The following is a 24,539-nucleotide window of genomic DNA, read 5'->3' as shown; positions in this document are numbered from 1 at the left end:
GAAGTCAGAACTTTTGGATGGGAGAGCTGGTGCGCAGATGACAAGTCCCGCTCTGATTTCTGCCGCAGTGGAATGGCAGGTGGTGATTAATGGCGATCTCTGGCCTGGGTAATATCACGGACAATCCGGATCAGTTCTTCCCCGCCAGCGGGAGTGGAGCGAGGACTACTTTCCCAGGACAGAAGGAGAGCACTAATTGGCAGCTACCCTGTCATAGTAATTATTTGTGCCCCTTACGGCAGCCTGTTGTGACTGCCGAAGCCACGGCTTAATCTTCATTTAATAAGGCTGCTCCGTAGGGGCTGACACAGTAGCTGGTGAGAAGGCCCCAGAAGCATTCCCCCCCTCCTTTGGACGGCATTGACGGGGACGACGTCCACCTGCCACAGCCACAACCACCCATAGCTCAAACTTGCATCATTCATTCATTTAATTAAAATCTGGTCCCACATCTGGTCGGGCAGATGAAAACAAATATTATGACGACATGACGGAGCGTTTTGGAAGCTTAGCCCTGCGCTGCAGCGAGTAAGAGTACGGATGAAGAGGATAGACACATCAACCTGTCATTGACTTGGCCAAGTCTCCAGCATCCCAGTGCCAACTGCATGGCCACCGCCGCAGTCCCACTTACAAATTAACACAAGTTCTGCTTCAACTGTGTTTTTATATTTGCAAATCTCTGTCATATATTATTACGTTTAATATCTCCCCGAAAATTGATTATCTCGGCTCTTGTCTGGACAGGCAATCGACACTTGCTTTATACGGATGGCTTTAAATCAAAATTTCAGGTTTATTTTTCCTGCCTCTCGTGCAGTTTGGTGGTGTTAAATCTTCCATTGCAGGCGAAAGTCATTACCGGTAGTCTCTGAGACTTCTTGCCCTGAGTACATTCCTTATTGGAGAAGAGGGGGGGTTTGGAAGATGCTGGAAGCCAAGTGGGAGGGTGGGGTGGGGGTGTCTCTGATTAACTTCCCACTAAGTGCCCCTGCTCTCTGACCAAAATAAATATGGCTGCTGTCATTTTGTCAGCGACTGTCTTCAGAGAGCAATATTTGAAACACCCCATGATCCTGCTGGCTTTTATATGGAGAATCCATCGTCATACCACAGGCATGAGCCATAAACATGTGGAGGCCTTTCAAAGACCAGGGGGTGGAGGGATGGAAGGAGGGAGATGGAAGAGGAGGGGTCAGCGGCGCTCACTGGGGCTCCATACTCCACATTATTGTCATCTGGTCTTTTCCAAGCAGGAAGAAAGAGGAGGGGGTGCGAGTGAAGCTTTTTTTTTTTCACACTCTTTGGCCCAGTGAAGTTGTGGTTTTGCGGAACTGCCTTTTGTAGACTCATGTACACACATTAGATACAGCCGGTCTCTTATTTGTTTCTCTTGCCTTCCTGTGAAGTGCGTATTGTTATTCTAATTAATACAAGCTAGCTGATCCTCCTCATCAGAATACTTTCTGGTATCCGCTTGATTGCCAGATTTGGGTGTTTACATTCATTTGGTGCTGTCTGCAGTTTAACCTAAACCCGCCATGTGTAAGTTTAAAGACCCGAGAGCACGCAGTGTGACTTCGTCAAAGAGAAGCGACGCTGGGTTGGTTGCGAGGCTTCCGTTGTTGTGTTCTGGCAGAGGAAATGAGGCATATGGGCCGACATCAACAGCCCCATCAAAAACAGACGTACACAAACAAACAAAGTGGCAGCAAACTGTAGGGGGAGAGAAGAAGGCGGGCGGAGGAGGAGGAGGAGGAGGAGGAGGAGGAGGAGCGCAGGGAAGGGGGAGATACTGTACGAAAAAGTTGAATGTTTTCATGTTCTCATGCCCCACAAACGGGAGCTATTTCCCCCCGCTGTGCAGTATATGGGCTGATGTTGCCCATGACATGGTTCGGGGGCCGTGAAGCAGACCTTCAGCGAACCCTCCCTTGATGGGCAGTTGGTGCCGTTACACCCTGTGATTTTTTACAGCAGTTAAGACGCAGTCTGAGTCTTTACAAGGATGGATGGCAACAGCTTGTGATGATCTTTGAAGTATCGTTCGACTCGTATATGGGGCTCTTCTTGACCTTTAATAAAATATATGGCAACTGCCAGCTAGAAGATGTGATAAAGACGGAGGCGTCTTCAGTTAGCGATCGCGTCCTTTATTTGAGGCGAGGTGCTAAAGGATTTTACACAACTTCAGGGGTGGCACTCAGTAAAACTGGTAGAAGAACACCCTCACCCTCTGTAAAAAAAACATTAATGAGCAGTTTGAGTGAGCCATAAGGGTATAAAAGTACTTTCAGAGGTGCAGAAATTCAAAGAAAACGCAAAATTGTGTATATTTTATCGTGAAATTGAGCTATATCAAATACAAGCGCCAGGGTATCATCTTCATCGTCAGCCCTAGTTTGAACCGGGCCGCTTTGTAAGGGTTTCTCGCCTCATATTTACATAACCCGGGCTGGTCAGGGTGGGATCGGCGTGATCGTGCTGCATCCCTGCACCTCCTCTCTCTGTCTGCCAGACCTCCAGTCCGCCGCTGCTGCCAGCTCTTCCGTGGGCCGCAAACGCTTTCATCTCAAACATCTACAGCACACCAGACAGATGAGGACGCACACGCACGCAGACATCCACGCGGGCCGAGTGTGAGAAACATGTAATAGACACCGACAAACAGTAAAACAGACCTCACAGGCAGAACAAGTCACCACATTATCTACTCGTTGCCTCGTCCTTGTTTCCATTTCTCTTTTCCTGTCTCGCGCTCGAATGACACGCTCTCGCTCTTGTATCGCATATCGCCGTGCGTGGCCGAGGGGGGAACAATGTGCATGCCACGGAGGAGCATGTGCTTCGCGTGGCGCGCATTGTTCGAGGCGGACGCTGCGTGCACTGCAGTCCTCCCTCTCCAAGTGGTCTGGCTGGAGGAGAATGGAAGGAAGGCGAGGAGCTGAACGGGGGGAGCCTGAAAACATCTGGTGCACAGTTGCACTGGCTCAACCACCAGGAGCCCCTCTCCTCTTTCCACTCGCCTTCCCTCTATTTCTCCATCTCTGGCGGGCGTCTTTATAGAGACATCACAGCTTTTAATTACAGCTGGTGATTCAGAGAGAGGCTGTGGCTTCTGACCCACTCATGCCCACGAGCGTGGACCCAGCGCATAGACATGCAGACACAACAAAAGAAGCAAGTACAGGCCTGCTGGCCTTTGGCTGTGTGTACGCCTGGGTGTTTTTCTATGTGTGTGTGTGAACTAACACTGACAAATACAGGGGGGCGCAGACTAAAAGCACAGCCATTACAGTGGTAAGTAGAGGCCAGGGCCAACTTACCAAGGTTGTAGAGCACTGCACTCTCATCAACACACACAAAAAAGGCGCTACGCAAGGGTGATGTCACAGGTTAGCAATTCCGGCTTAAAGGAGCAAATACATTAACACATGTTAGTGACCCTCACCTCCTGTTTTCTCACCGCATAAAACACAAGCACCGGCTTGCTTGCCCAACCCGGTGTGAGGTCATAAACTGCTTATTTTTGAGTTGGTAATGGTGTCACTACTGTGGAACGAGGGGGGACACAGGGTATTTATATAGCCTCAAACTATTTCATCTGCATTAATTGATTTTTTTGGTCACCTGGGGACAACAACACTAGCACAACACGAGTTGAATTGGTTGCCTCATTAGCAGATACTTTCTTATTTACCCATCCTACCATTGGACCAAAGCAAATTCCTTGTATGTGTAAACATGCTTGGCCAATAAAGTCTGATTCTACCTTTCATTTAGATTCAGGGCAGTGCTGCTAAATGTTAGCATTTTCAAATAGTAATTTGAGTTTGCATATGCCTCTACCTCACTTATGTTATTTTCAATATGCACTCTAAGATTTTGAATGTTCTGGCATGTGAGAAATCCCCCTCATATGGCCTGTTAAGAACACAGAACATGTTTCCCGTTCAAGGAAAGTCTGAAGGCTTGATTGACTGGTCGATGTCATGAAACTCAACCCATCCTATAGGTACCATATCAAATCCCTTCAAACACAAGTGCTCCTTCCCGCTGGGTGGCAAAGGTTCAGGACCGTGATCCCAACAGGCCTTGAGACAGTTCTTTCGGATTAGTGGGAGCTTAAGTCCTCCTTTGATTTGATTCCCTTCTCCTTCCTCCGCTGCATCTCTTAACAGATGCAGCTGCCTTCTGGAGTACACAAACCTCTCCTCGGCAAGGTGAGACCCTGAAATGACCGTTGAAATTGCACTGTAATCATACGCAGCTAAAAACAACAAGAAAATGTCTGCCATATGCCACAAAGCCCTGTGTTTGTGTTCTTGTGAGTCCAAGGGGGATTATTGACAAGGGTATGAGTGGTGCCTGGTTAGGCTAGCCAAGCGGGTGGTGACTCTTATTGCCTGTGTCTGTGATCGGATCTGTCAGAGCCACTCAGCTGTCTGTCTGCCTGGTGTTTGACAAGTGTTTGATGCAGCACAGGCCTTAGAGAGGATCAAGCCCTTCCTGAATTGGCTTTACCTCACTCCCTGTGCAACAGGAGTGCGCCGTACACATCAAACGCATCTCCCTCATTTCTTCTGCTGTGAACTAACGAACTATTTTTATCAAAAAATATGCACAAGTCTGTTGGATCACCAGAGACTGAAAAACAACACCCTTTGAGAGGAGAACAATCAAAGAAAACAAAAATCCTGGCCGGGATTGATGCCCTCATCACTGTCCATTGCGCGGGGATTGTGGCATGATCCCGATGGCCCCTGTCTCTGCTTTAGTGTCTAAGCCTATCTGACTTAGCTTGGCTCCCTGCTCGTTAGGGTCGGGTCCTGCTTTGGGACAGTTGTGCTCCGTGTCCAAACATGTGAGGGATTTCCTCCTTGAGTTTCCCAGTAGAGAGAAGGAGGGATGAAAGGACTTGTGCAGAAATGAGATATAAAGAGGGAATCATGCTGGACAATTTCCTCCGATATCCTCCCCCATTCCCTCGCAGACCCACAGAGACCAGAAGGTTGCGGACCAGGTGGAAGTGAAGAATGAAAGCGTGTGTGCATGCACATGAACACACACACGTTAAAAAAATAAAAAATAAATCATGGGCAAACATAGTTGAATGCTTGTGTAGTGGAGGGGCTGATTGTGTTGTTCTGTCTTGAGCTAGATTTATATGCCTGTGTCAGATCTATAGCAGACCACACTGTACGTCGTAGCCTCCAGGAATGGCCAACGCAGTTGTCAGCATGTATGCTTGTGTGCTGGTGTGTTTTCATCGTGTTAAACATTATTTGTGACAAAGACAATAACCAATGAAGGTTGTTTAGTTGTCGCAACGTGCAATTAGATTTCTGAGGAGGTGCGCCACTTGGCTACGGTGCATCCCCCGAAGCTACGTTGTAGCTAAGTTGTTCCTATAGTGTAGCTCTGACGTGGAAGCTTAAAATTGGCTTGAATGTGGCTTGAATATAGACACACCTTGGGATTCATAGTTGGCATTTTCCGCTTAAATTCTTTGTTATTTTTGAAACAAGTGGTTCTTGATGTCAGGGAGAGGTCAAATACAGCAGACTTTTTATTGGCAGGCTTAAACCGTGGTAGCTAGCTTGCTAATTGAGTTAACTCAATGGATTTGATGTAGAACACATGGAAACAAAGAAAAGACATTGTTCTTGTGTTGACAGGCAGAAATTATTACTTCCAGAATCGTATTAATGAAGTAAAAATATACACGTTCAGGAATTTATTGTGTTAAACTAAAGGAAACATTACTTAGTCGAGGCTTTGTGAAAGACCTCAACCAGCCTTTTCCACCTTATAACCCTTCATTTATGTGCAGCAAGCCCCTACGCTTCGGATACCTTACTGCGTGGCCCCTCACGGCTGTGTTAAGTTTGATTCCTCTTGATAAAGCAGGCTGGGGTGATGTTGTGCAGAGGGATTCTTGGTCAAGGCTTAGAGGCTCATGATAGGTGGTTGAGCAAAGTAAATCCCCAAGCCAGGGCCCTCCATTGGGGGCTGAAACCACCCCACCAGTTGCACGAGGTCCAGGCTTACACTGTCCTTAACAGATCCCCGGGATGCAGATTCCACTCCCAGAGGACAAATAATGAATGTTAGAAATATTTGTTTAATAGCTGTGGGAAGAGTTCAACTCCACAGCAGGATGTGTTTTTTTCTGCCTTGATCCTTTGTCAGTGCGAGGGTGCTTTTAAGAGTGCACAGTTAATCCAGGTGAGGTGCTGGTTTATGCGGAAAGACAGAGATTGGTGAGGTCCACCGGAGTGAGTTTGTCTCGTTCTATTAGTCAAAGCATGCCAAGCCTGCAATGTGCAGTAACAAGGGAAAGGTAGAGTGTGTAAAAGTACACTAAAATGATCTGCCAAATCCTCTTTTTATTAGCTTTTACTCCTTAATGGCACCGCAAACCAATAAGCGACGATGTATCGACCGACACTGTAAAATCATATAAATGCAAATGACAGTTATATCGCACAAGATAAAGAGAAGCTTGTTATCCAGGATTGAATAGAACAAATAAATCCATGCTAGCTGTCTGTTGAAAATGATTAATTTCATCAGCTCAATGCAATACACTTATCGGAAACTAAGATGGATGACTGTCATAACTCTGCAGGACATTTCCTGCTTTATATCACAGCATGTGGGAATTATAATATGGATCAAAGGCTTTATAGAGATCTCGTCTTGATATAGAAGACATGGAAATTAAAGTGGAGTGCTATGGCTCTTTCTGTCTTTGAGTAAAGACAAACAGAGTTCACATCTGTAGTAACTTACCAGCTAGAATGATGAATCTGCTACTGTATATCCCAGCAGGTTTCCTGATCTTTGGAGCCCGTGGTCCCGTGCCAAACCACTCCCTCATACGCTGCAGCTATTCAGCGCACTCCGCCTTGCCTCCATGCACACAACAAATACAAAAACAAATAGACCCGCGCCAGCAGCAACCCCTTCAGGAACCTCGGCGCGGGGCCTCCCTTTGATAAGTGCTGAGCTTTATATTTTTCTCATCAGAAATGAAACACAACATTAAGCCATTCATTAAAGTCAACTAAAGCTAATTATCCTTCATTTACCCAAGGGCCCGTGGGGCAGGAGAGCCCCCATATACTTAGGCCCAGATGTGTCGATGAGTCAGTCGAGAGATAGCAGACCGCAGAGGGGGCTGCTCACTTCTCCTGCGGTTTCAAGGCGCATCAGACTCAGCAGGCTGGTCGTGCTGCCTGTTCACTGCCTGGCTGCTGACGTTACCCTCCTGACACCGCGGGCCGTGTAAAGTCACTGCAGTGCAGCAGGGCTCCGTTTACTGGAAAAATGTTTTAAAAAAAAGTCGATAATGATCAGTTATGCGCTTTAATTCGAAGCTGAAAAACGAAGAGTGAGTGTCATACCTCACTAGCTGGCACATTTTCCCAGTTTTGCAGATGTTGAGTCGCATAAACAGCATAAACAGCAGGCCTCCATTCAGATTACCTCCCATTGCTGCAGGGGGCGGAATGTGCGTACAGACCCTCTGCTTTAAAGCTAAACTACCAGTCTTTACATTTTGGCAGCTCCAAGTGGAAGTGGGAAAACCTTAATAGTTGGCAGGATGTCATAGACCAGAAACCATCTTACGTCATTTGATTGAACTCCTCAGACCTAATTTCTTCTTTTCTGCGTCTGGTACCCCCACCAAACGATTAGATATAATGACGGCACCGCTTTACCGCTAGAGATGAGGAAATCTAGACCGTTTGTCTGTGTCCAGTTGTCTCCGGTTGAGGCATCTGCTCGTAGCAGCTTAGAGGAGGCATTTTATTTTTCATTACTTGGGGAAAAAGCGTCCAGAAGTGACAAGACGCAACGTCTCAATCCTAATTCTTCAGTTTAGATTGACACGTCAAAGGTGTATTTTTCCCATGCAAATCTTGCGTAGTGCAGCTTTTAACGAATAAACGTTGGAGAGGAGAGTTTCTGCTGCAGTATATTTATGCGGTGCAGAGAGGACACTGCGAAAGAGCGAAAATGGTGCGCAACAAAACGCTGCACTGTTCCCATCTGACTGGAAGCTGTTCTTCATTGAAATTCTTAGTGGCTGATCACTTCAACATGGTCGGCCATCTTTATGTCTGCTGTTAAGGCCGATAGCCAGATCAGACAATGCCATTCTGTTCAAGGTTGGAGGATGCAAACGTATTCCACAGAGGTGATAAAAATGTCAGTCACGGAGTACGGGGAGAAAAGCTTTGAAGAAACATGGATAGGCAGGAGAAAAACACTGCCGAGATATTTATACCATCTGTGGCTGGTTACTTAGCATAGAACGCTAGCAGCTTATTCGATTTTAGACATTTGAGACACTGGTGCTGGGTATTGAAGCACGTATTAGTGACATATTACAGTAATGTGACTACTTTTCTTGGCTGTTAGCTCAAGCTACTGGTTGATTAGCCCTCTTTCAATTAGCCTGCTTTTTTTTAAGGTTTTATTTGGGGGTGGTGGCTGTTTCATGCACACTGTCCTGTACACATAAGTACATATCTTATAATATTAATTATTCCCTGTCCACTATTTCACTTTAAACCAATAGTTACACTGTAATTAACACTGAGTGATGCTATAAGCTTAAAATTATTGCGTCACTCACTGCACATCACTTACGAGCCCAGCTGCATTTTATATATTTAAAAAAATGAAAATGATGTAGTGATTTCTAATTTTTCCAATTATTCTAACACTGAAAACGCAAGTGCAGCTGTCCAATAAAATAAAGGACAATAAACTAAAACCTATTCGTACCATCTACATGGAAATTTATCTCATCCCATCGTCTTCACAGCATTGGCAGATGTATATTTTTCTGTCTTAAAAGATAAAGTGAGACGAGGGGAATGTACATGGCGCAAGACCCATTAAGATGCACGCTTTTGTGCAGACAGTGGCAGTGATAAACCGCCAAGCTGTCAGGAGAAGAAGAAGAATGGATCCCCAACCTAGACTGACCACGGCTACTATCACAAAATGACCAGTTCATTGCATACTATGGGATTAGTGGCATTATTAATCAGAAATTGTGCGGAGGGAGAAAATCACTGTGTGGATACAATAATCACTGCACATCTCTACAGCTGGAAGGACCCCAATAGAGAGTCTACACTGACACTAAATTAATGTGACGTGAGTTAGCTGTTGTCGGCAAACACCTCAAAACCCTAAACAGGCTTATTTTCATGATGCGATTCAAAAATTTTTATGGCACCCTCGACATATCTGGGATGAGGAATGCGAAGCAATGCAAACTAATGTAATTACATTTCAATAAGCAAGTAGCGAAGTCATTTTTGTGCATCACAGAAACCTGAGGAGTCACACCCCAAGTTTCCAACTTGGCACGGGGAATGGTTCCATTGCATTTTTTTTCTAGCAGAGCAGGAAAATGTCGTTTTTAACCTCCAATTTTTTTGAAATTCTCTGATTAAATGAAGCAGTAGAAGAGGGAATAGTTCTTTTTGGAAGCTGGCCTCATTTAACATCTGTCATAAAAGGTTTCTACATGACAACCTACCTTTTGAGCACCTGAGCCGGTCGGGGTAACCTAAACAGCGCAAGGGAACACTTAGCATATTGTGCAAAGCAGTGGAGCATGACTCTGAACTCTAGAGTAGGCTGATGGAGAAGAGCTTTTAATGCTCGGAGTCATCATCCGTTCTGTAGCCTTGCTGGGCAGGTTGCGGCTGCTTTCTAGCTGGTGCGATCGACCCCTCTGCGGAAGGGGGAAAAAACACGCTGTCCGCACTGACCATCGAGCGTATTAATCACTTTGTCAGTCATGCATGTTTTGCTGGGACTTCGCTGCTTAGGGACGCTAATCTCCGAGTTGGGTTTTCGCTTCGACTTACTGTCAGTGAGACGGGGGCATCAAAGAGCCGAGCGGTGAGCTAACCTGCTTTTTCAAATCTCCTCGCAGATCCTCCGCCGGGTCGCGAGATGAGAAAATAACGAGCGACCTAATCCCGACATTAACTTTTTAAATCGGAATGCGTATGTTTTAAATCATTCTCGCCCCGGCACCGCGGTGATAGTAAGCAGAGCGTTGGGGGAAAGGGAAGGACAGAATGAAGGAGTGAATGAAAGAGTGTGATCCAGCGTAACCTTGTTAGGGCTAAGTGACGCTGTGCAGAGAGCCTCTTGTCAGTTGGCTGGCAAGATGAGCTTCTTGTAAATGATTGTCCTCTCTGTCAAAAGGCTGATTTCTTTTTTCCTACATCTGACGTCTGTCTCCACCACAGTAGTTTCCCTTCAAGTGCTGTTGCCGTTTCTCCTATCCAGGTCTGAATCTATTGCATTTTTTTTTTTTAAATTCAACTTCTATAGCATTTCCCTACGGGCAGACAACAGTACGGAGCGCCATTAGAAGTTTTGGCCTTCGCCTTAATGAACTATGGGTCACTGGAGGTCACACCACTGTGTCCCACCTATAAATCAACCGCAAACTGGGTTCAGCAGCAATATGGGGCAGTGTCAGCGTCCGTAACCTTTTCCCAGACAGAAGGAGTTGCCGGTGTGTGAGTCAAGAGAGCACTGGCTGGCTACAGATCCTTTCCCCTTCACAGCATTATAAATGTATGTGTGAGGAGGCCCTTAATGGCTGCTAATCCAATTTCTGCCACTGAAATCAAATCTCACTGGCGCCAGTAGTTCTCTCCTTCCCTCACAAATAATGGCCTCCGCTTTGGCCTGTTTATGAAGAAGACAAGCCGTCCAAAAATTCCGGCTTCACCTTCCTTAAATCCGCCCGAGTCTTCTTCGAAATTGTTTGGATTTTTTTTTAAATTTATATATTTTTTCGCCCCCGCCTCCCGCGTCCCTCGTCCTTGTCCTGCGCCAGTTATTAATTGGCTGTCTGCGTCTGGTAGAGGGACGGGGTAAGAGGAGAGCAAGGGCGAGTTTTCATCGGCATAGGATCCCATTTACCGTATGTCTTAATGCCTTCTCGAGGTCAGCCATCGATTTTTCTCAAACCGCAAAGCAATGGAGATAAGATTAGGCCTTCGATTCCTGCGCCGCTGCCGGAGCCGTTAGTGGATGAAATCACCTGGCCTGCGCCGAGGCTCGGTGCATTGTTTTCTTTTTTCTTTTTTCTTTTTTAGCGTGCCGCGGCCTCTGTGATTATAAGGGTGACATCTGGACGCCCCCCTTCCCGCCGCCTGTGGCCCGAAGCGATCACAAAAACTCAGCGCGGTGACAAAAAGTAAACTCCAAGCCGCCTCATTTCAGAGGAACACGACAGAGTTCCTCCCATGTAAACTCAAGCATATTCTTGAATTTTTTCCCCTTTTCCAAAACAAAGATATTAGCTTTGACACAGTTGAAGAGAGCTTTGGCTTTGGCTTCCTTCCCCCTGGATACGGATTTGAATGATTATCTTTCAGTGCATCAGTTGGACAAGTAGTCATATTGCCATTCCGCAAGGAGATATTATTTTGGAGCGCGAACCTAATAATATGATACCTCTAATAGCGCCTAACTCTTAGCTGGATCTTTACCATGCAGTCGTCTCGATTATTGCTCAAAGAGCCTCGAAAAACAACGCGGGGACACGCAGAGGGGAAAGGAGCAAGATGGGGAGGAAAAAAAGAAAGCGAACCGGGTCTGCCTTTGAGAGGTTATTGAGGAACGTCCAGCACAGTGAGTGGTGCGGGGAGAAGTTGCATTTCTCATTTCTCACTGGTTTGGCAGCTGGAAGGATTGGAAGTGTCACTTGGTGTTTTCTCAAGCTCACATAGGTGATAGAGAATCCCGCGACCGCTGACACGCAGGCATAAAGGCTGCGTTCTGCCTCACACGTGAACGCATAAAAGAATTCCACAGAGGTCATGAAAAAAATAAAAATTAAAAAAAGCATCCCACCGCAGGCTCTGCTTCTGATTCAGAAATACAAAACATTTAGATTTGCTCTCGAGATTTCTGTTTGTTTGTTCGATTTTCAACTCAAACACAAAGCGGCGAGCTGGCAGGGGACGATTGTTATCTATGAAGGGAAACCAAACATTGGTGAAACCGGCGGTTAGCTGTAGTGATAGTAAACGCCGCCAGAACGGAAAGAAAAGTATAAAAAAGAAAAAAGAAAAAAGAGGATTATAATTTTCCTTAAAAAGCTTCGCTGCTTTGATTTCTGCCCTCGCCGTGCCAGCTGCGACGCAAAACAAAGACAGAGAATGATTTGGAACCTCCTGTGCCTTCCAAGACAAAATTATCTTTACATGCTCTAAGATTTATGAATTTGTTCTTGGTTTTGAAAGCAATTGAGGCAAATTAAACTGTTTCCTCTGTGAACCCTGGTAATCAGCTTAAGTGATTACATCGGTCGTAAATATGAGATGATGAAAGCTCACTGTTTGGAGTGCGCAGTGCCCCGGGGAAGGGCTAAATGGGAGTTCATAGGGTGGACATGATAGACCATCTCTCTGGGACTGTGTCAGATGCAGGGGGAAGGGGCTTATGTGGGGATTGGTTGCCCTCTAGCTGTCAGCATGGAGATTAAGTTATGAAATATGGTCCTAAATTGCTGCTGAGGGAAGTTTTATAAAGTGGCATCTGTTAGTTTGGGGCTATTTGAGCTGCAGCGCCGATGATGATGCTGCTGCTGCCGTGGAGGATTTGAAGAAGTCATTTTCTGCAGGGAAACCGTTGGCCCGTGAAGAACTTGTCAAAATCTGCTAAACAAACAAAAAATAAAATCATCCAGAGTGGAGGGAAGAAAAAAGAAAGTCCGTGATGGGTAATATTTTCTGCACAGCACGGCTCGAGTAAATCTATCAGTGATGTGCTGATTTACACGGCCACAGATTCAAAGGGAAGACTGCTGGAAAGCATCAGGACTCAACTTTGTATATTTAGTCTGTTGCGTAAAGACGTTGTAGGATGATGACTTTACATGTGCTCTGTGTGGACAGCTGTCATCAACTTGCTGCAGCCATACGCAAAAACAAGGAACAGGGAAAAAGGGTTTTGAAAAAAAACAAACAAAAAACACCGCCCTGCAAGATAACACACTCTGCTTTTAAATGCCTAAAAATGTAGTTAAGGGATTCCATTTACACTGACCAGGCATAACATTATGACCGCCTTCCTAACATTATGTAGGTCTCCCTTGTGTCTCCAAAACAGTTGTGACTCATCAGGGAATGGACATGGGCCTTCTGAGGGTGTCCTGTGGTGTCTGGGAACAGAATGTTGTTAGTGGGGTCTTATGGGTTGAGGGGAGGGGCTTCTGTGGATCATCCCACAGATACTTGATCAGTTTGGGATCTAGTGAATTTGGAGGCCAGGTCAACACCTTGTGCTGTTTTGCGTTTTTTTTTTTTTTTTCCCTAAACCGTTTTAGTGTGTGTGTCTGTGTCAAGCTGCATCCTGCTGGGGATGGCTGCTGCCATCAAGGAGTGTCATTGCTATGGGGTGGGGGTGCCTGGTCTGGTCTGGGTGGGTGCTACATGTCTAAGTAACATCCACATGAATGCATGCCGGGTCCAAAGGTTTCCCAGGAGAACACTGAATTGTCACAAGATGGTCAATGTTATTTACTTCTCCCGTGAGTGGTGTTAATGTTGTGGCTGATCGATGTACAGTGTCAGCTTTCATTAATACAATCAATTCATTTGCATTTAATATATTAACATGTGATTTAATGTAACTTAATTACTAAAATATACTGAGAGCTGGGATTGCAGCCGTGAGATCGCCTCAGCTACTTCCCCTTATTTAGTTGAGAGAATAATATCAATTCATTAAAATGGATATTTGAGAGAATTAGGCTTTCTCTCAAGCTGGCTTTCACTTGATTTGCTCCAGCTTTAGTCTGCTGCCTCTTCGTGGAGTTGGCCGCAATAAGTAGAGTCAGTCGCCGCTGTTTGCCTTTGTTTTTAGCTCAGCTCAGTCAATTTAATTTTCTGGGCAAAATCAGTTCGCAAAAAGTTTCATAACGGGTGAGCGAGGCTTTTTTTTCTTCCATGTTAATCAGTGTACCTATGAAATAACTTTTTTTTGTACCTTAGAAGCTCAGTTTGAATGAGCAGCTGCTGAATTAGTTTCTGTATGGGTTATTTTTTTTGTGATCATAAAACTCTTCGGATTACAGATCTGCTGCCCAGTCCCAAGCTAGCCAGGAAAACTACTTCTTAGCTTAACTCTCACATATTTATTTGTGTTTCAAGGAATTGCTGTAAATGCGGGCTTTTTTTTTTTTTTTAAGTTTAAATGCAGCTTTGCATCCAAGCAATGGCCCATGAGGGCTTTGCCCGTTACAGAGGGAGTTTAATGCTGCACCGTGTACTTTATTGCCGTCAAACGTAATTCATCCTGAGTTGATTGCACAGAAAAGCCGTGTTTATCAGGCACCTAGCAACACTGTTTTGAATGAAAATTACCTCTTAAAAGAGCAATTAGGAAAGCCGATCTATAAGCCAAATGCCTTTGAGCTGCAGACTTACTTTGACGAACGTTACTGTACAGTGTGTCACGCAAAAAAAATCTAAAGTGGCATCAGCTAAGCAAGTCCAATATATTTCAACTGAAGGGCATGAAGGACTTTGATGGCGGAGATGTGAAAGTTGTTTTCAAAGTGTGATTCTCACTAGGGGCTGTGTGCGAGAAACTTTATTGCCACGGCTCAGATTGGCAACGTACCTCAAAATAACAAGATTAGATTAATTGCAGGAAATAGCTCTGAGATGGTTTGATGTTTGCATGCATCTGTATTATGCATTGGGAGACCCTATTAGCAGAGCAATATCTCGCCCTCTCATGCGTGGCAGCTTAAACGAGTGAATATTTTCAAATCGACCTCACGGTGCAGCCCTGAGAATGGGAAATGGGTCTTTTTTTAGGGGTGGTTAAAGGGCCACCGCAATGCCAGCACATATGAGAAGGCAATTAGAGATAATGCTACATTTTACACACCGTTACTGCTTTTTTTTTTTTTTTTTTTGTGGGAGAAAAGGCTTGAACAAGTGCATTAATAAGACGCAGAATGAATTTTTTTCTCAGTGCTCTCCTGTGCTTCCCCCTCAGCGAACCCTAGCGCGGATTGTTTCTTCGTGTTCTAGATCGGGGTCCAGATAGCGTCTCATCATCCAAGCCTTACTCCACTTTTCCCCCCATTAGATTTCTTTTCCCTTAAATTCCCTCACACTCCCTCCCCCCCCTTCGCGCACACACACACATCTCGCACACACACCTCGTTATCTTATTTGCGGCCTTGGCAGCCAGATTGTTGCCTTGTGGTTCGGTAGCCAGAGTTTTCTCTGTCACAGAGAGCCGTGGGTGCACAAACTCCACCGCACAAGCTTCCATGAAAGCAGGAAGTCAGTTCCCAGCATGCTTTGCCCATCCCAATGAAACCTGGGATGTATTAACCTTGGGCTGGGGGACCTTTCCAACTTGGAAAGAGAGTTATGCAACTTCCCACACTTATCTCCCCTCTCTGTTGCAGTGACAGTGAAAAGTGTTGGGCTGAGCAGACATTTGTTTAAAGCTGAGGTTAAGTCCTGAGGGTTGGAGCAAGCTAAGCCCCGATTTGTGACGTTCCCTGAAGTAACTTTTTTAATTTTTTTTTTATGCGCTGCGGCCTTTTTTTGTTGGCAAAAGATGTATAACTAAGACATCACTATCTTTTTTGGAATCCAAATGAGCCATTAGTAATCGAAGCACGCTTTGATTATTTTAAGAAGCTGTTAGTGAACGTCAAAAACCCCCCTCATCTTTTTCCAAAAATTCTTGGACAGTGTAGTCAAATACAAGTCTGTATCCTGACCAAAATAACAGGATTAAGTTCATGTGCCTGGGCTCTTCCTTACCACTTTAGTGCAGTAAAATCAAGACAAGTTGCCGAAAATCAGTCTTTTGCACCGACCGATATGTTGCATCATCCCTCTAACTGCATGATCAGGTACGAGTAATACAGAGAGACAGTGTAGAGACAGACTGAATACCAGTCGTCACAGTGTACACGAAGCAGATATGCTTAGGGCAGCACAACACTGCTGCCAACGATCTATTTATAGTGATGCCAGGTCATTGAGGTTATAACGCACAATCGTTTTACTGTGAGGAACTGCAGGGATTTTCCGCCCTAAACAAAAAAATGAAAAATAAAAAAATAGAAATAAATAAATGCTCATATTCTGGATTATTATTATTTTATTTTCATTTTTTTCTTTAAAAAAAAAAAAATTAAAAAGTTCAGCTTCTCAGATTCTGCTACAGTCAGCATGTGTTACTGAGCCCCTGAACACACACGTTTCATCAAAACAATTTTCCTTGAGTCCCTAAATCTGTAATAATCTAGAGATAAAAAAAAAAGGATGCAAGTGGAATTGAGTCAGGTCAAGGCCTCAATTTAATAACATTCTTGGCTCATACAGCCGTGGTCTTCATGTAGCATTTGCTAGCGAAACAGACCCATTGCCATCACATATGTCTTTCTCAGACACGGGATGAAGGCAGTTATGATTAAAGGAGATAACGATTCTTCTCTTTTTGTGCCCAGGTGGTTCGGGGAAGCACCGAAACAAAGAACCAAAGAAGAACAAGAACAAGCAGAGGCTGAGGTTTCGGGCCCAGAACCAGCACAGCGACCACTTGGCCTCTGCGCGCTCCAGCCAGTGAGGACTGAATCCACCCATTGAACAAAGAACCAACGCAAAGCTGCTAGCTGCTGCTGCTGCACCCATATTCTGACTGACGACTATCACGAGCACCACCACCACCACCACCACCACCACCACCACCACCTCCCCACCGACCCCCGACCTCCGCCCTCCCCACCAGGACGCAGCCACGACTCTGTCACTCCAAAAAAACAACAAAAAAACACATATATATAAATAAAAATGATGCCGTGTAACACGCAATATCAGTACCAACACACTAAACACACGCTTTTCATGCCTCTGCCTCCCGCTGCGTCTCCCAACCTCTGTCCCCCCCCCAACCCCACATCTCACCTTGCCTTGTGGACCTTTACAGTTGACATTACTGAACTCATTTTCCCATCATTAACAATGTCATTAACCGTCCAGGGTGATGAAAGAGGAGGGGGCAAGCCGAGGTACTGTGGAGGCGGGAGAGAGCAGGAAAGAGGGTGGTGGGCAGGTGAGGTAGTGAGGGAGTTGGCAATCTATACTGTTCGCGGAATATGCTGGAGGACGCGGAAGCAAACGATGCTGATGGACAAGAAAATGGCATCTTGAACTGAGAGAGACTGTTTTTTTTGTTCCTATATTTATGTCAAAGCTACCCTCACCTTCCTTCGAAAAGGAGACGGCGTGTTCCCATGCGTGGCCTTTATGTTATGTACATTTTTGAGAGTAATATTAATTACCATGCATAGTTGCAAAGTATTTTATTCTCAGCACAAACTGTTTACGTTCAGACCGCTTTATGCTCTAACTGTATAGTGTGAAAAAAAAAAAGAAGAAAATCTAGTTGTTCGACTAGCATGGCAAACGACTCATGTACATAGTTGATCTAATTATGAAAGCTTATTACTGTATTTTCAGTATTGACTCGTTCACCGTTGTTTTAGAGATTAAAAAAAAAAGGTTGTAATACAAGCTACAGATTAAAATGAATAAAAAACAAATAATAAACATAGCCACCACATAGCTATTTCATTTATATGGTATATATTTGATTTATTTATTAATTCTGTTTTGTACTATTTTTTTTTTTTGGTTCGGTGAGAATTTTTGCCTCATACTGTTACTCTTATATGCTGAATTATTCTTTGACTTCCTTATAACAGTGCATATCTTTAACACGTGGAAAAGGTTTTTGTCTGTCACGCAAGTGTTGTATAACATTCATTTGACCTAATCTACTGATTTTGATGTTTTAAAGAAGAAGAAAAAAAAAAACACTAATAATAAAACTATGCTTTGACATATTCTAGGTTTAATTAATTAGGATCCGGCAAATGTATGGTCATAGGACTGCATATGTGTACATTGTGTTTTATTAAAATACATTTCATGTGACTGTATGATGAAGCCCTTCATTATTGTCTGTGGCTATAATATATGTGGCTAAACTCTGAAACTGTCGTTCCCTTGTCTCACTTCTGAGTCCAATTATGTGATTTCAAAAACATTTGTGAAATCCATCATGTCCCGCTGCATGACAAAACTGCTACCACCAGCCAAAGGATTGGACACGGTCGACTGGGCTTTAACAGCATGACGGCACTGTTAAGGGTTTGTAATTCGCTATGACGTACGCTCGTGAACACTACCATGTCGCTGGTGGCTCATCCGTCTCCACCATCGTACTGTAATGCCCTGACACCATGTATCTGGCGGCGGTGCTCGTCTTTCATCACGCAACACACAAGTGATCACCTCCTTCTGGGATGCATGTCGCACTTCGCGTCACTTTGATGATCTTTAAAACATCAAAATGAACGCATATAAAAGTGCTTCTTTATGCTAAATCGGTCTGGTGCACGGGCAAGGAGAAAAGCTTTTAATGCAAGTCACGGCTAATTTAGCCCTCGATCCACACTGTGTAATCACTGTCCCAAAAGAGAACAAAAATTTGCCAGACAGCGTATGGATGCACAGTAGTGCATGAATCACACTGTGTCACACATATATCATCCTGGGAGAAAGAGACCACAGTCTTCCTGCTCTGGTTAACCCCCACCCCCACCCCACGAAATCACACATGATATTTCCATAGGGAGGCCGTGAGTGTTGAAACACCCTGCCCTTTATGTGCTCCACATCCAAGCCGAGGCCTAAGGCGCAGCAGATTTAAGTGCCTGAACATCTTTCACAGGTGTTCAAAGTGGCATGTTAGAGTTTACACTGGAGACTGTTTGTTTTCACAGCTTAGCACCTCCGCCGAGTGAGATTTGTGCCATGGAGCAAAAAGCACAAACAGCAGTAAGAGGTCATCAAACGAGTCAAAAAATAGAACTGAATACGACAAAAATAATACACGCCACAAAGCTTAATCTAAATATAATGTTAATAATCCATATACAAGACAGCAGTAGCTAAAACATTTTAGAGACAACAACTATAGCTTGAAACTGAAGAGACAAATTGCATGGTCCAGGCTCGACGCTGTCGCAACAGCTACGCTAACTATACCCACCCCCATTCAATGTCTTAATGTGTATATCAGTGACTCCTTGTGCAGCTAACCTCACTTGTACTTACAATCATATGTATGAGACATAGTCTGTTGGTATACAACAACATGGCTCCGTAAATGGAGAGTCGGGCTGTTAAACTAGCCTGTCTGAAGTCTAGACCAAAATTGGCCCTAAATATTATTTACATTTTGGTGTAGTGTATACTAAGGGCTGTTCCATGACACTTTAAGCTTCATGTTGACTTGTCACACGACAATAACAACATGGACGCCTCCAAGGAGACAGATGAGGAGCCCAGTGGGTCGTTGCAGCAAACTAGCAGCGATTCATCAGGCGTGTGGAAATACTTCACCAAAGATGAAGCCCATATTACCGTGACATGCAAAATATCCAAGTACTAAAATACAACAAAAGACAAAAATACTACTGCAGTGCACACTCATTTGAAAAGACAAGCGCTAACGCTAGCAGAGAAATCCTCTCAGTCAATTGACTCGACTAAACGCAGAGCAGTAACAGAAGGAGGCTGCACATCAACAATTTGATTGTGAATTTCATTGTCAAAGTTAATATAGTAGTTAATAGCTGCTGTACACTGAGAAGTCCTTTGCCATTATCCTTTGTTACATCACGCTGTGAAGTACTATTAAATGCTACTGATAGTGCTGATTGGATTTATACAGGCTATGCATATCTGCAGCGCACAGTATTGATAAGTTCATGTGTTTATGTTCAGTTCTGTTGAATTAGCTGACATTGTTGTATGTGGTTGAAGAGCGTTTTGTTTTTTTTCCGTTGAATGTACCATGCGAGAGAAGGAAGTTATGGTCGAGCTGAGAGTTTGCTGAGTGGGATCTGCATATTAGAAGTGTCAGACTTGTGATGTTTATGGTGTTGGCGTGGGCTATAGCCGATAGTAGCCCATGTTCAAGCTTCAATAAACTTGTAAAAATCCTCCGGATTGCTTCACTCTGCGTCTCATATTAGGAATCTCCTCTCTCTAAATGGAAAAGATGAGTCAGCCATAAAGCTATTCTCTAGGTTTTAATTAGGCTCTAATGCAAAAGAGGGACATGATTGCTTGCCATATCTATATGGTTAGCGATTTAAAGACATTATGATAGTATACGAGGAAATCTAGTAACTGACAACAACCATTCCACAAAGCCAAGTTCTATTAGTGAGGATACAAGTAATTAGCTCAGGAACTTTTGTTCCGTGAGCTTGAGACAGTTTCCTGGTGTTTTTCGTTTTGGCTACTTGGGCCAAGGGAGACAAGTCCAACAGATGCAGTGTTTAATGTACGTCTAAAACGTTACAGACAAGAAAAATAAAGTGACTCAGATACTGCGCGTTCTTTTCAAGTAATCTTTAACATGGCACAAGGGAAGGTCAATGAACGGGCAGCTTGGTCCAGCAGTGAATGAAGCGGAGCAAAAATGACTGTTGCAGGGAATGAAATAAGGCGTAGATGTAGCAAGTTGTTTTTAAAGACATCTGCTGCTGGTTACAAGTTAATGAACGATTCACAGATGTCATCCCCTGGGCCAGACTATCACTGCTCCAGACTGGGGGATTAAACCTAAAGGCTTATGGAGAGGAACTGCACTGAAGTGGATTCATTAAGCACAAGAACACCACTAAAGCGCACGTTGCAGTGTCTGCGATGGAAAAAAGAACGGGGCACAAAGAACCGCATCACACATTTTGGATGAATGGACCTCTTCCCCATCACCTTTCCGCCGTGGACATCGGTCCACTTGTTTTTTTCTTCCTGGCGCTGTGCGAATCAGGACACTGATGGTATTCTCAGTGTTGTTAAGAGGGTTAACAGTCATCCACACATCAGAAGGACTGGTCCTCCCAGTGTAAACCACTTCTGTAAACTGTGTGTATGCCTGCCTCTGTGCGTGTGTGTGTGTTTTAATGTTTGTGCTGAATGTGGTTAGGTGGCTGAGACTGAAGCTCCCTTTTAATCTGACAGAGAGCATTTTCATTAGTTCTGTTGGGTCCTATTATTAAAGCTTGCTTCAAAGGCACAACAAGTGAAACCACTGACAGGAAATGACCCAGTGGGCTTGAAACTGTATGGATCAGTGACAGCAATCTGTGCTTTTAAAGCAGGTTGGTAGGCCATTGTACACCCTGTACTGTATGTACTTCACAAGACAGTGGGAGAATAAGAGGGGCTCCACTCTATGTTCCCATACTGTAACCTACTGCGGGTGTGCAGTTGTGGCACATGTGACACATTCGTTCCAGTGCAGATGGCAGAAGTGGAAGTTATGACATTGGCGGGGCAAATAAGATTGCCCGGGATAATAAATGCTGTAATAATTTGCTGTTTTTAATAACTGTATAATGAGCCATTGCCTGCCCTCTGAGTCGGAGGGAAACATGGAATCATTAATCTTCATATGGGTTAGCCATGGTGCTTGGCACGGACAGAAACAGCAACGGGTAGGAACATACTGGTGTCAAAGGACAAGCAGATCTTAATAATCTGGACCAATTTGCCATATGTTAGACATCATGGTGTGTACAAGCCCTCTAAATGGTGGCATTAATGGGTGACTTTTATTACTGAGCTCGCTCCTAATTGCAACAATGCAATCCAAAGTCAACTCACAATGCGGGATTTGGCCGCGTTCAGAAGTTGCTAGGTAGCAAGTTAATCCCTAAAATAAATATGTTCTTCAATAAAAGCTAATTGTCTGTGACAGTAATTTGCTTTGCTGCAGAAACTTTCAAAAGCGGAAACTGTAAAACAATTCGGAGCTGGAACAGCAGTACTGTACTGCTGCGTGGATGTCGATCAGCAGTCACATAGCCCCTACATATCTGCATTACCTGCAGAACATGAAGTGTAGATTGATGTTCTAATGGTCACTTTGCACATTTACAGTATATCACCATGCTGTATTTGACATATACGTGCAATATGTGCTGTATATTCTAGCTTGAATTCCTGGATGACAAAAGAGAGGTTATTTATGAGTAACTTGGCAGTCTTTCAGTTAGGCTTCATTGCAGCAGGTGCAGTAGGGGATGTGTTTTTGTTGCTTTTTTTTTAACCACCATCCATTAAATGGAACAGACAGACATTTCTATACCAACCGATGTGATGTTTCCCAAGGCTGCAATAAGTATTTTTTGGCTTATTCAACCAGAGGTTTTTCTGGAATACCTGCCCTTTTCTTTAGCACTGGGATCTAAACACAACACAAACTCATTGTCCCTGTTCGCTTAACGGAAACATAGGCAGAGCAGCTCTGTTCTTCCACTCAGGATGTGACACGCGAGGGCTTTATGACCTGAACTGAATCATACTGCGCACCTTAAACGCATTACAGACTGGGCAAACATTTCTCTTATTGGTGCTCTCAGAGCCATGGGCACCACCATTATATTGGGCTCAGGAGCCAGCTGGTGAGGACAAATCCACTAGGAATCCTATTTCCCCCTACTGACTCCTTGGCAGGCCTGCTCCATTCATTCAATTTTTATATGTGCCCATTGCCTAGTAGCTGTGTTACTACCGGTTTCAAGGGAGAATTAATCAAAAACAGGTCTTATTAAAGCACATTAAGACCAGTTGAACTGGATATAATGTGCTATGTAAGGGCCCAGAAGGGTTGTATTTGAGCCCTAGCTGACACTTGTGGCTTCTACAAGTAGGGGTATTTTGTCCTGTAGTGGCACTGTGAAGGTTCCAGGGGGGCTATTCACTTGAGCCAAGTGTTGCATTGTGGATAAGCAGATTTTAAATGGGTATGAATACAGCAGGGGGTAAAGGAGGGTCTCATTGTCCTGGAATGCTTATCCCCCGCTCTGCCTTTCATTCAGGCCCGGATTATGCAGCCGCATGCTCCAGAGGCAACCTTTGCCTCCACTTGGAGGGTCTGTGCAAGAAATATCCATTCATAGATATACCGCGCACATGTCCATGCTGTTGTTATCCTCCCGATAAGAAGCCAGATTGATTGCTCCCTCAAGGCACGGCGAGTAGGTGGAAGTGGAGCCTATGCAGTAGGGTGTTGTACATCAGACTCACTCGCTGGGCTGGGCTCTCTAGAAGACTGGAGCCAGTGATGCTCCCAGTTAGTGCAACACAGTCATCACCCTCTGCACAGCAGATTTTATTGGGCAGTGTGCGGGTTGCAGAAACGTGTTTAATCAACTCAGCTATAGGGGAGGTCTTGACCTCATGGCAGTGGCTCCCAGGCTTGATTGCATGTGTGTGTGTGTGTTTTGTGTGTGTGTGTGTGTTTGTGTTTGTGTTTGTGCGAACGGCTCTTTGCTTTGCTGTGAAGCGTGATCTGTGGTGGAGCTTCTGGTTCACACTCCACTCTCCGCTGTTGCTGGTTTAAGTGATTAACTGTAGAAAGTGATGACTAATCTGTCGGTTTAGAGTCTGAATCAACTGAGGTCAAATGAGATATTACAGAAAATATTGCACTGATTCCCCTCTGGATACAGGCAAGGGCAAAGTTAATAGAACATCTGGGTCTGTAAAAAAAAATTAAATTTAAAGTCCATTTCTATAATTTATTTTTAGCCACGCCAAGAACATGGTGCTAGGGAAGGCAGCACCAGTCTGCCAGTCTCTGCTTTGTTCCAAACTGGAAGAACTCAACAGCTGGATTGCTGTGTAATTTCGTCCTCCTCAGTCATTCATAGTTCACAGGGCATGAAGCCATTAGACTCTGTGGATCCCATGACTTTACCTGTAGCACCACCGGCAGGTCAAACAGGTTCAGCCATCAAGTAAAATGTAAGACCTTCTGCTTGACAGATTGCCCCTTGGAGCCCCATTTTGGAAAACATATGTGCAGTATTCAATGGCGAGAGACATTCATTTTGTGATCCCGCCTGAATTTGTCAGTTTAGGAAAGTTGCTGTTTATTTAAAAATGGCAAAGTAGCATCTAGTTTTGTGTTAAACCACTGTCACCAATACCACCAAGGCACATTTAAACATATCGATCTTAATCTAGAGATTGGCTCTGGGTAGTAACTGACATGACTTTGTTTTTTTAGTCTTTCTAATTACATTTTTTCACAGTCTATGACGATCTGTGACAGTTTTATCCGTTAAACTGACAAATATGATGTGTTTAATTCATGGCACAAAGACCAAAACATTGTTTGACTCCACCATTGACTGTTGTACAATTCATACATATTTTTCCTTTGTAGGGCATTTTATCTTTACTTTAGCATTTCGTTCAATGCAACGCCGCATTATGCATAAAGTTATGAGTTGCAGTTGCATTTGTCTCAAATGACATGAAATTATTTTGTTTATTATTCTGGCTAAGTGCCACCCGCTCAACAGTGTCTACTAATCAAGCGACCAAGGGCAGCAACATCCTGTGGATTCT

The 24,539-nt window shown here is 44.3% G+C and overlaps 1 protein-coding gene across 2 annotated transcripts in view; it reads left to right on the top strand.

Annotated features, from left to right (window-relative positions):
• rspo2 (R-spondin 2) overlaps window positions 1-16,748 on the top strand; it is a gene marked incomplete at its 5' end in the record, with an annotated part of 53,910 nt that extends 37,162 nt beyond the window's left edge. For both annotated transcript variants that reach the window (XM_084557565.1, XM_084557564.1), the window contains one exon: window positions 16,547-16,748. In XM_084557565.1, coding sequence (XP_084413691.1) covers window positions 16,547-16,665 — 119 coding nt within the window. In that variant the 3' untranslated portion in view covers window positions 16,666-16,748. The remainder of the gene's footprint in view (window positions 1-16,546) is intronic.
• Between the last annotated feature and the right edge of the window lie 7,791 nt (window positions 16,749-24,539).

Source organism: Chelon labrosus, assembly GCF_963514085.1.
Source record: "Chelon labrosus genome assembly, chromosome: 12".
Taxonomy (NCBI): domain Eukaryota; kingdom Metazoa; phylum Chordata; class Actinopteri; order Mugiliformes; family Mugilidae; genus Chelon; species Chelon labrosus.
Note: the sequence above shows the minus strand (reverse complement) of the source record. Positions and strands in the feature narration are given on the sequence as shown.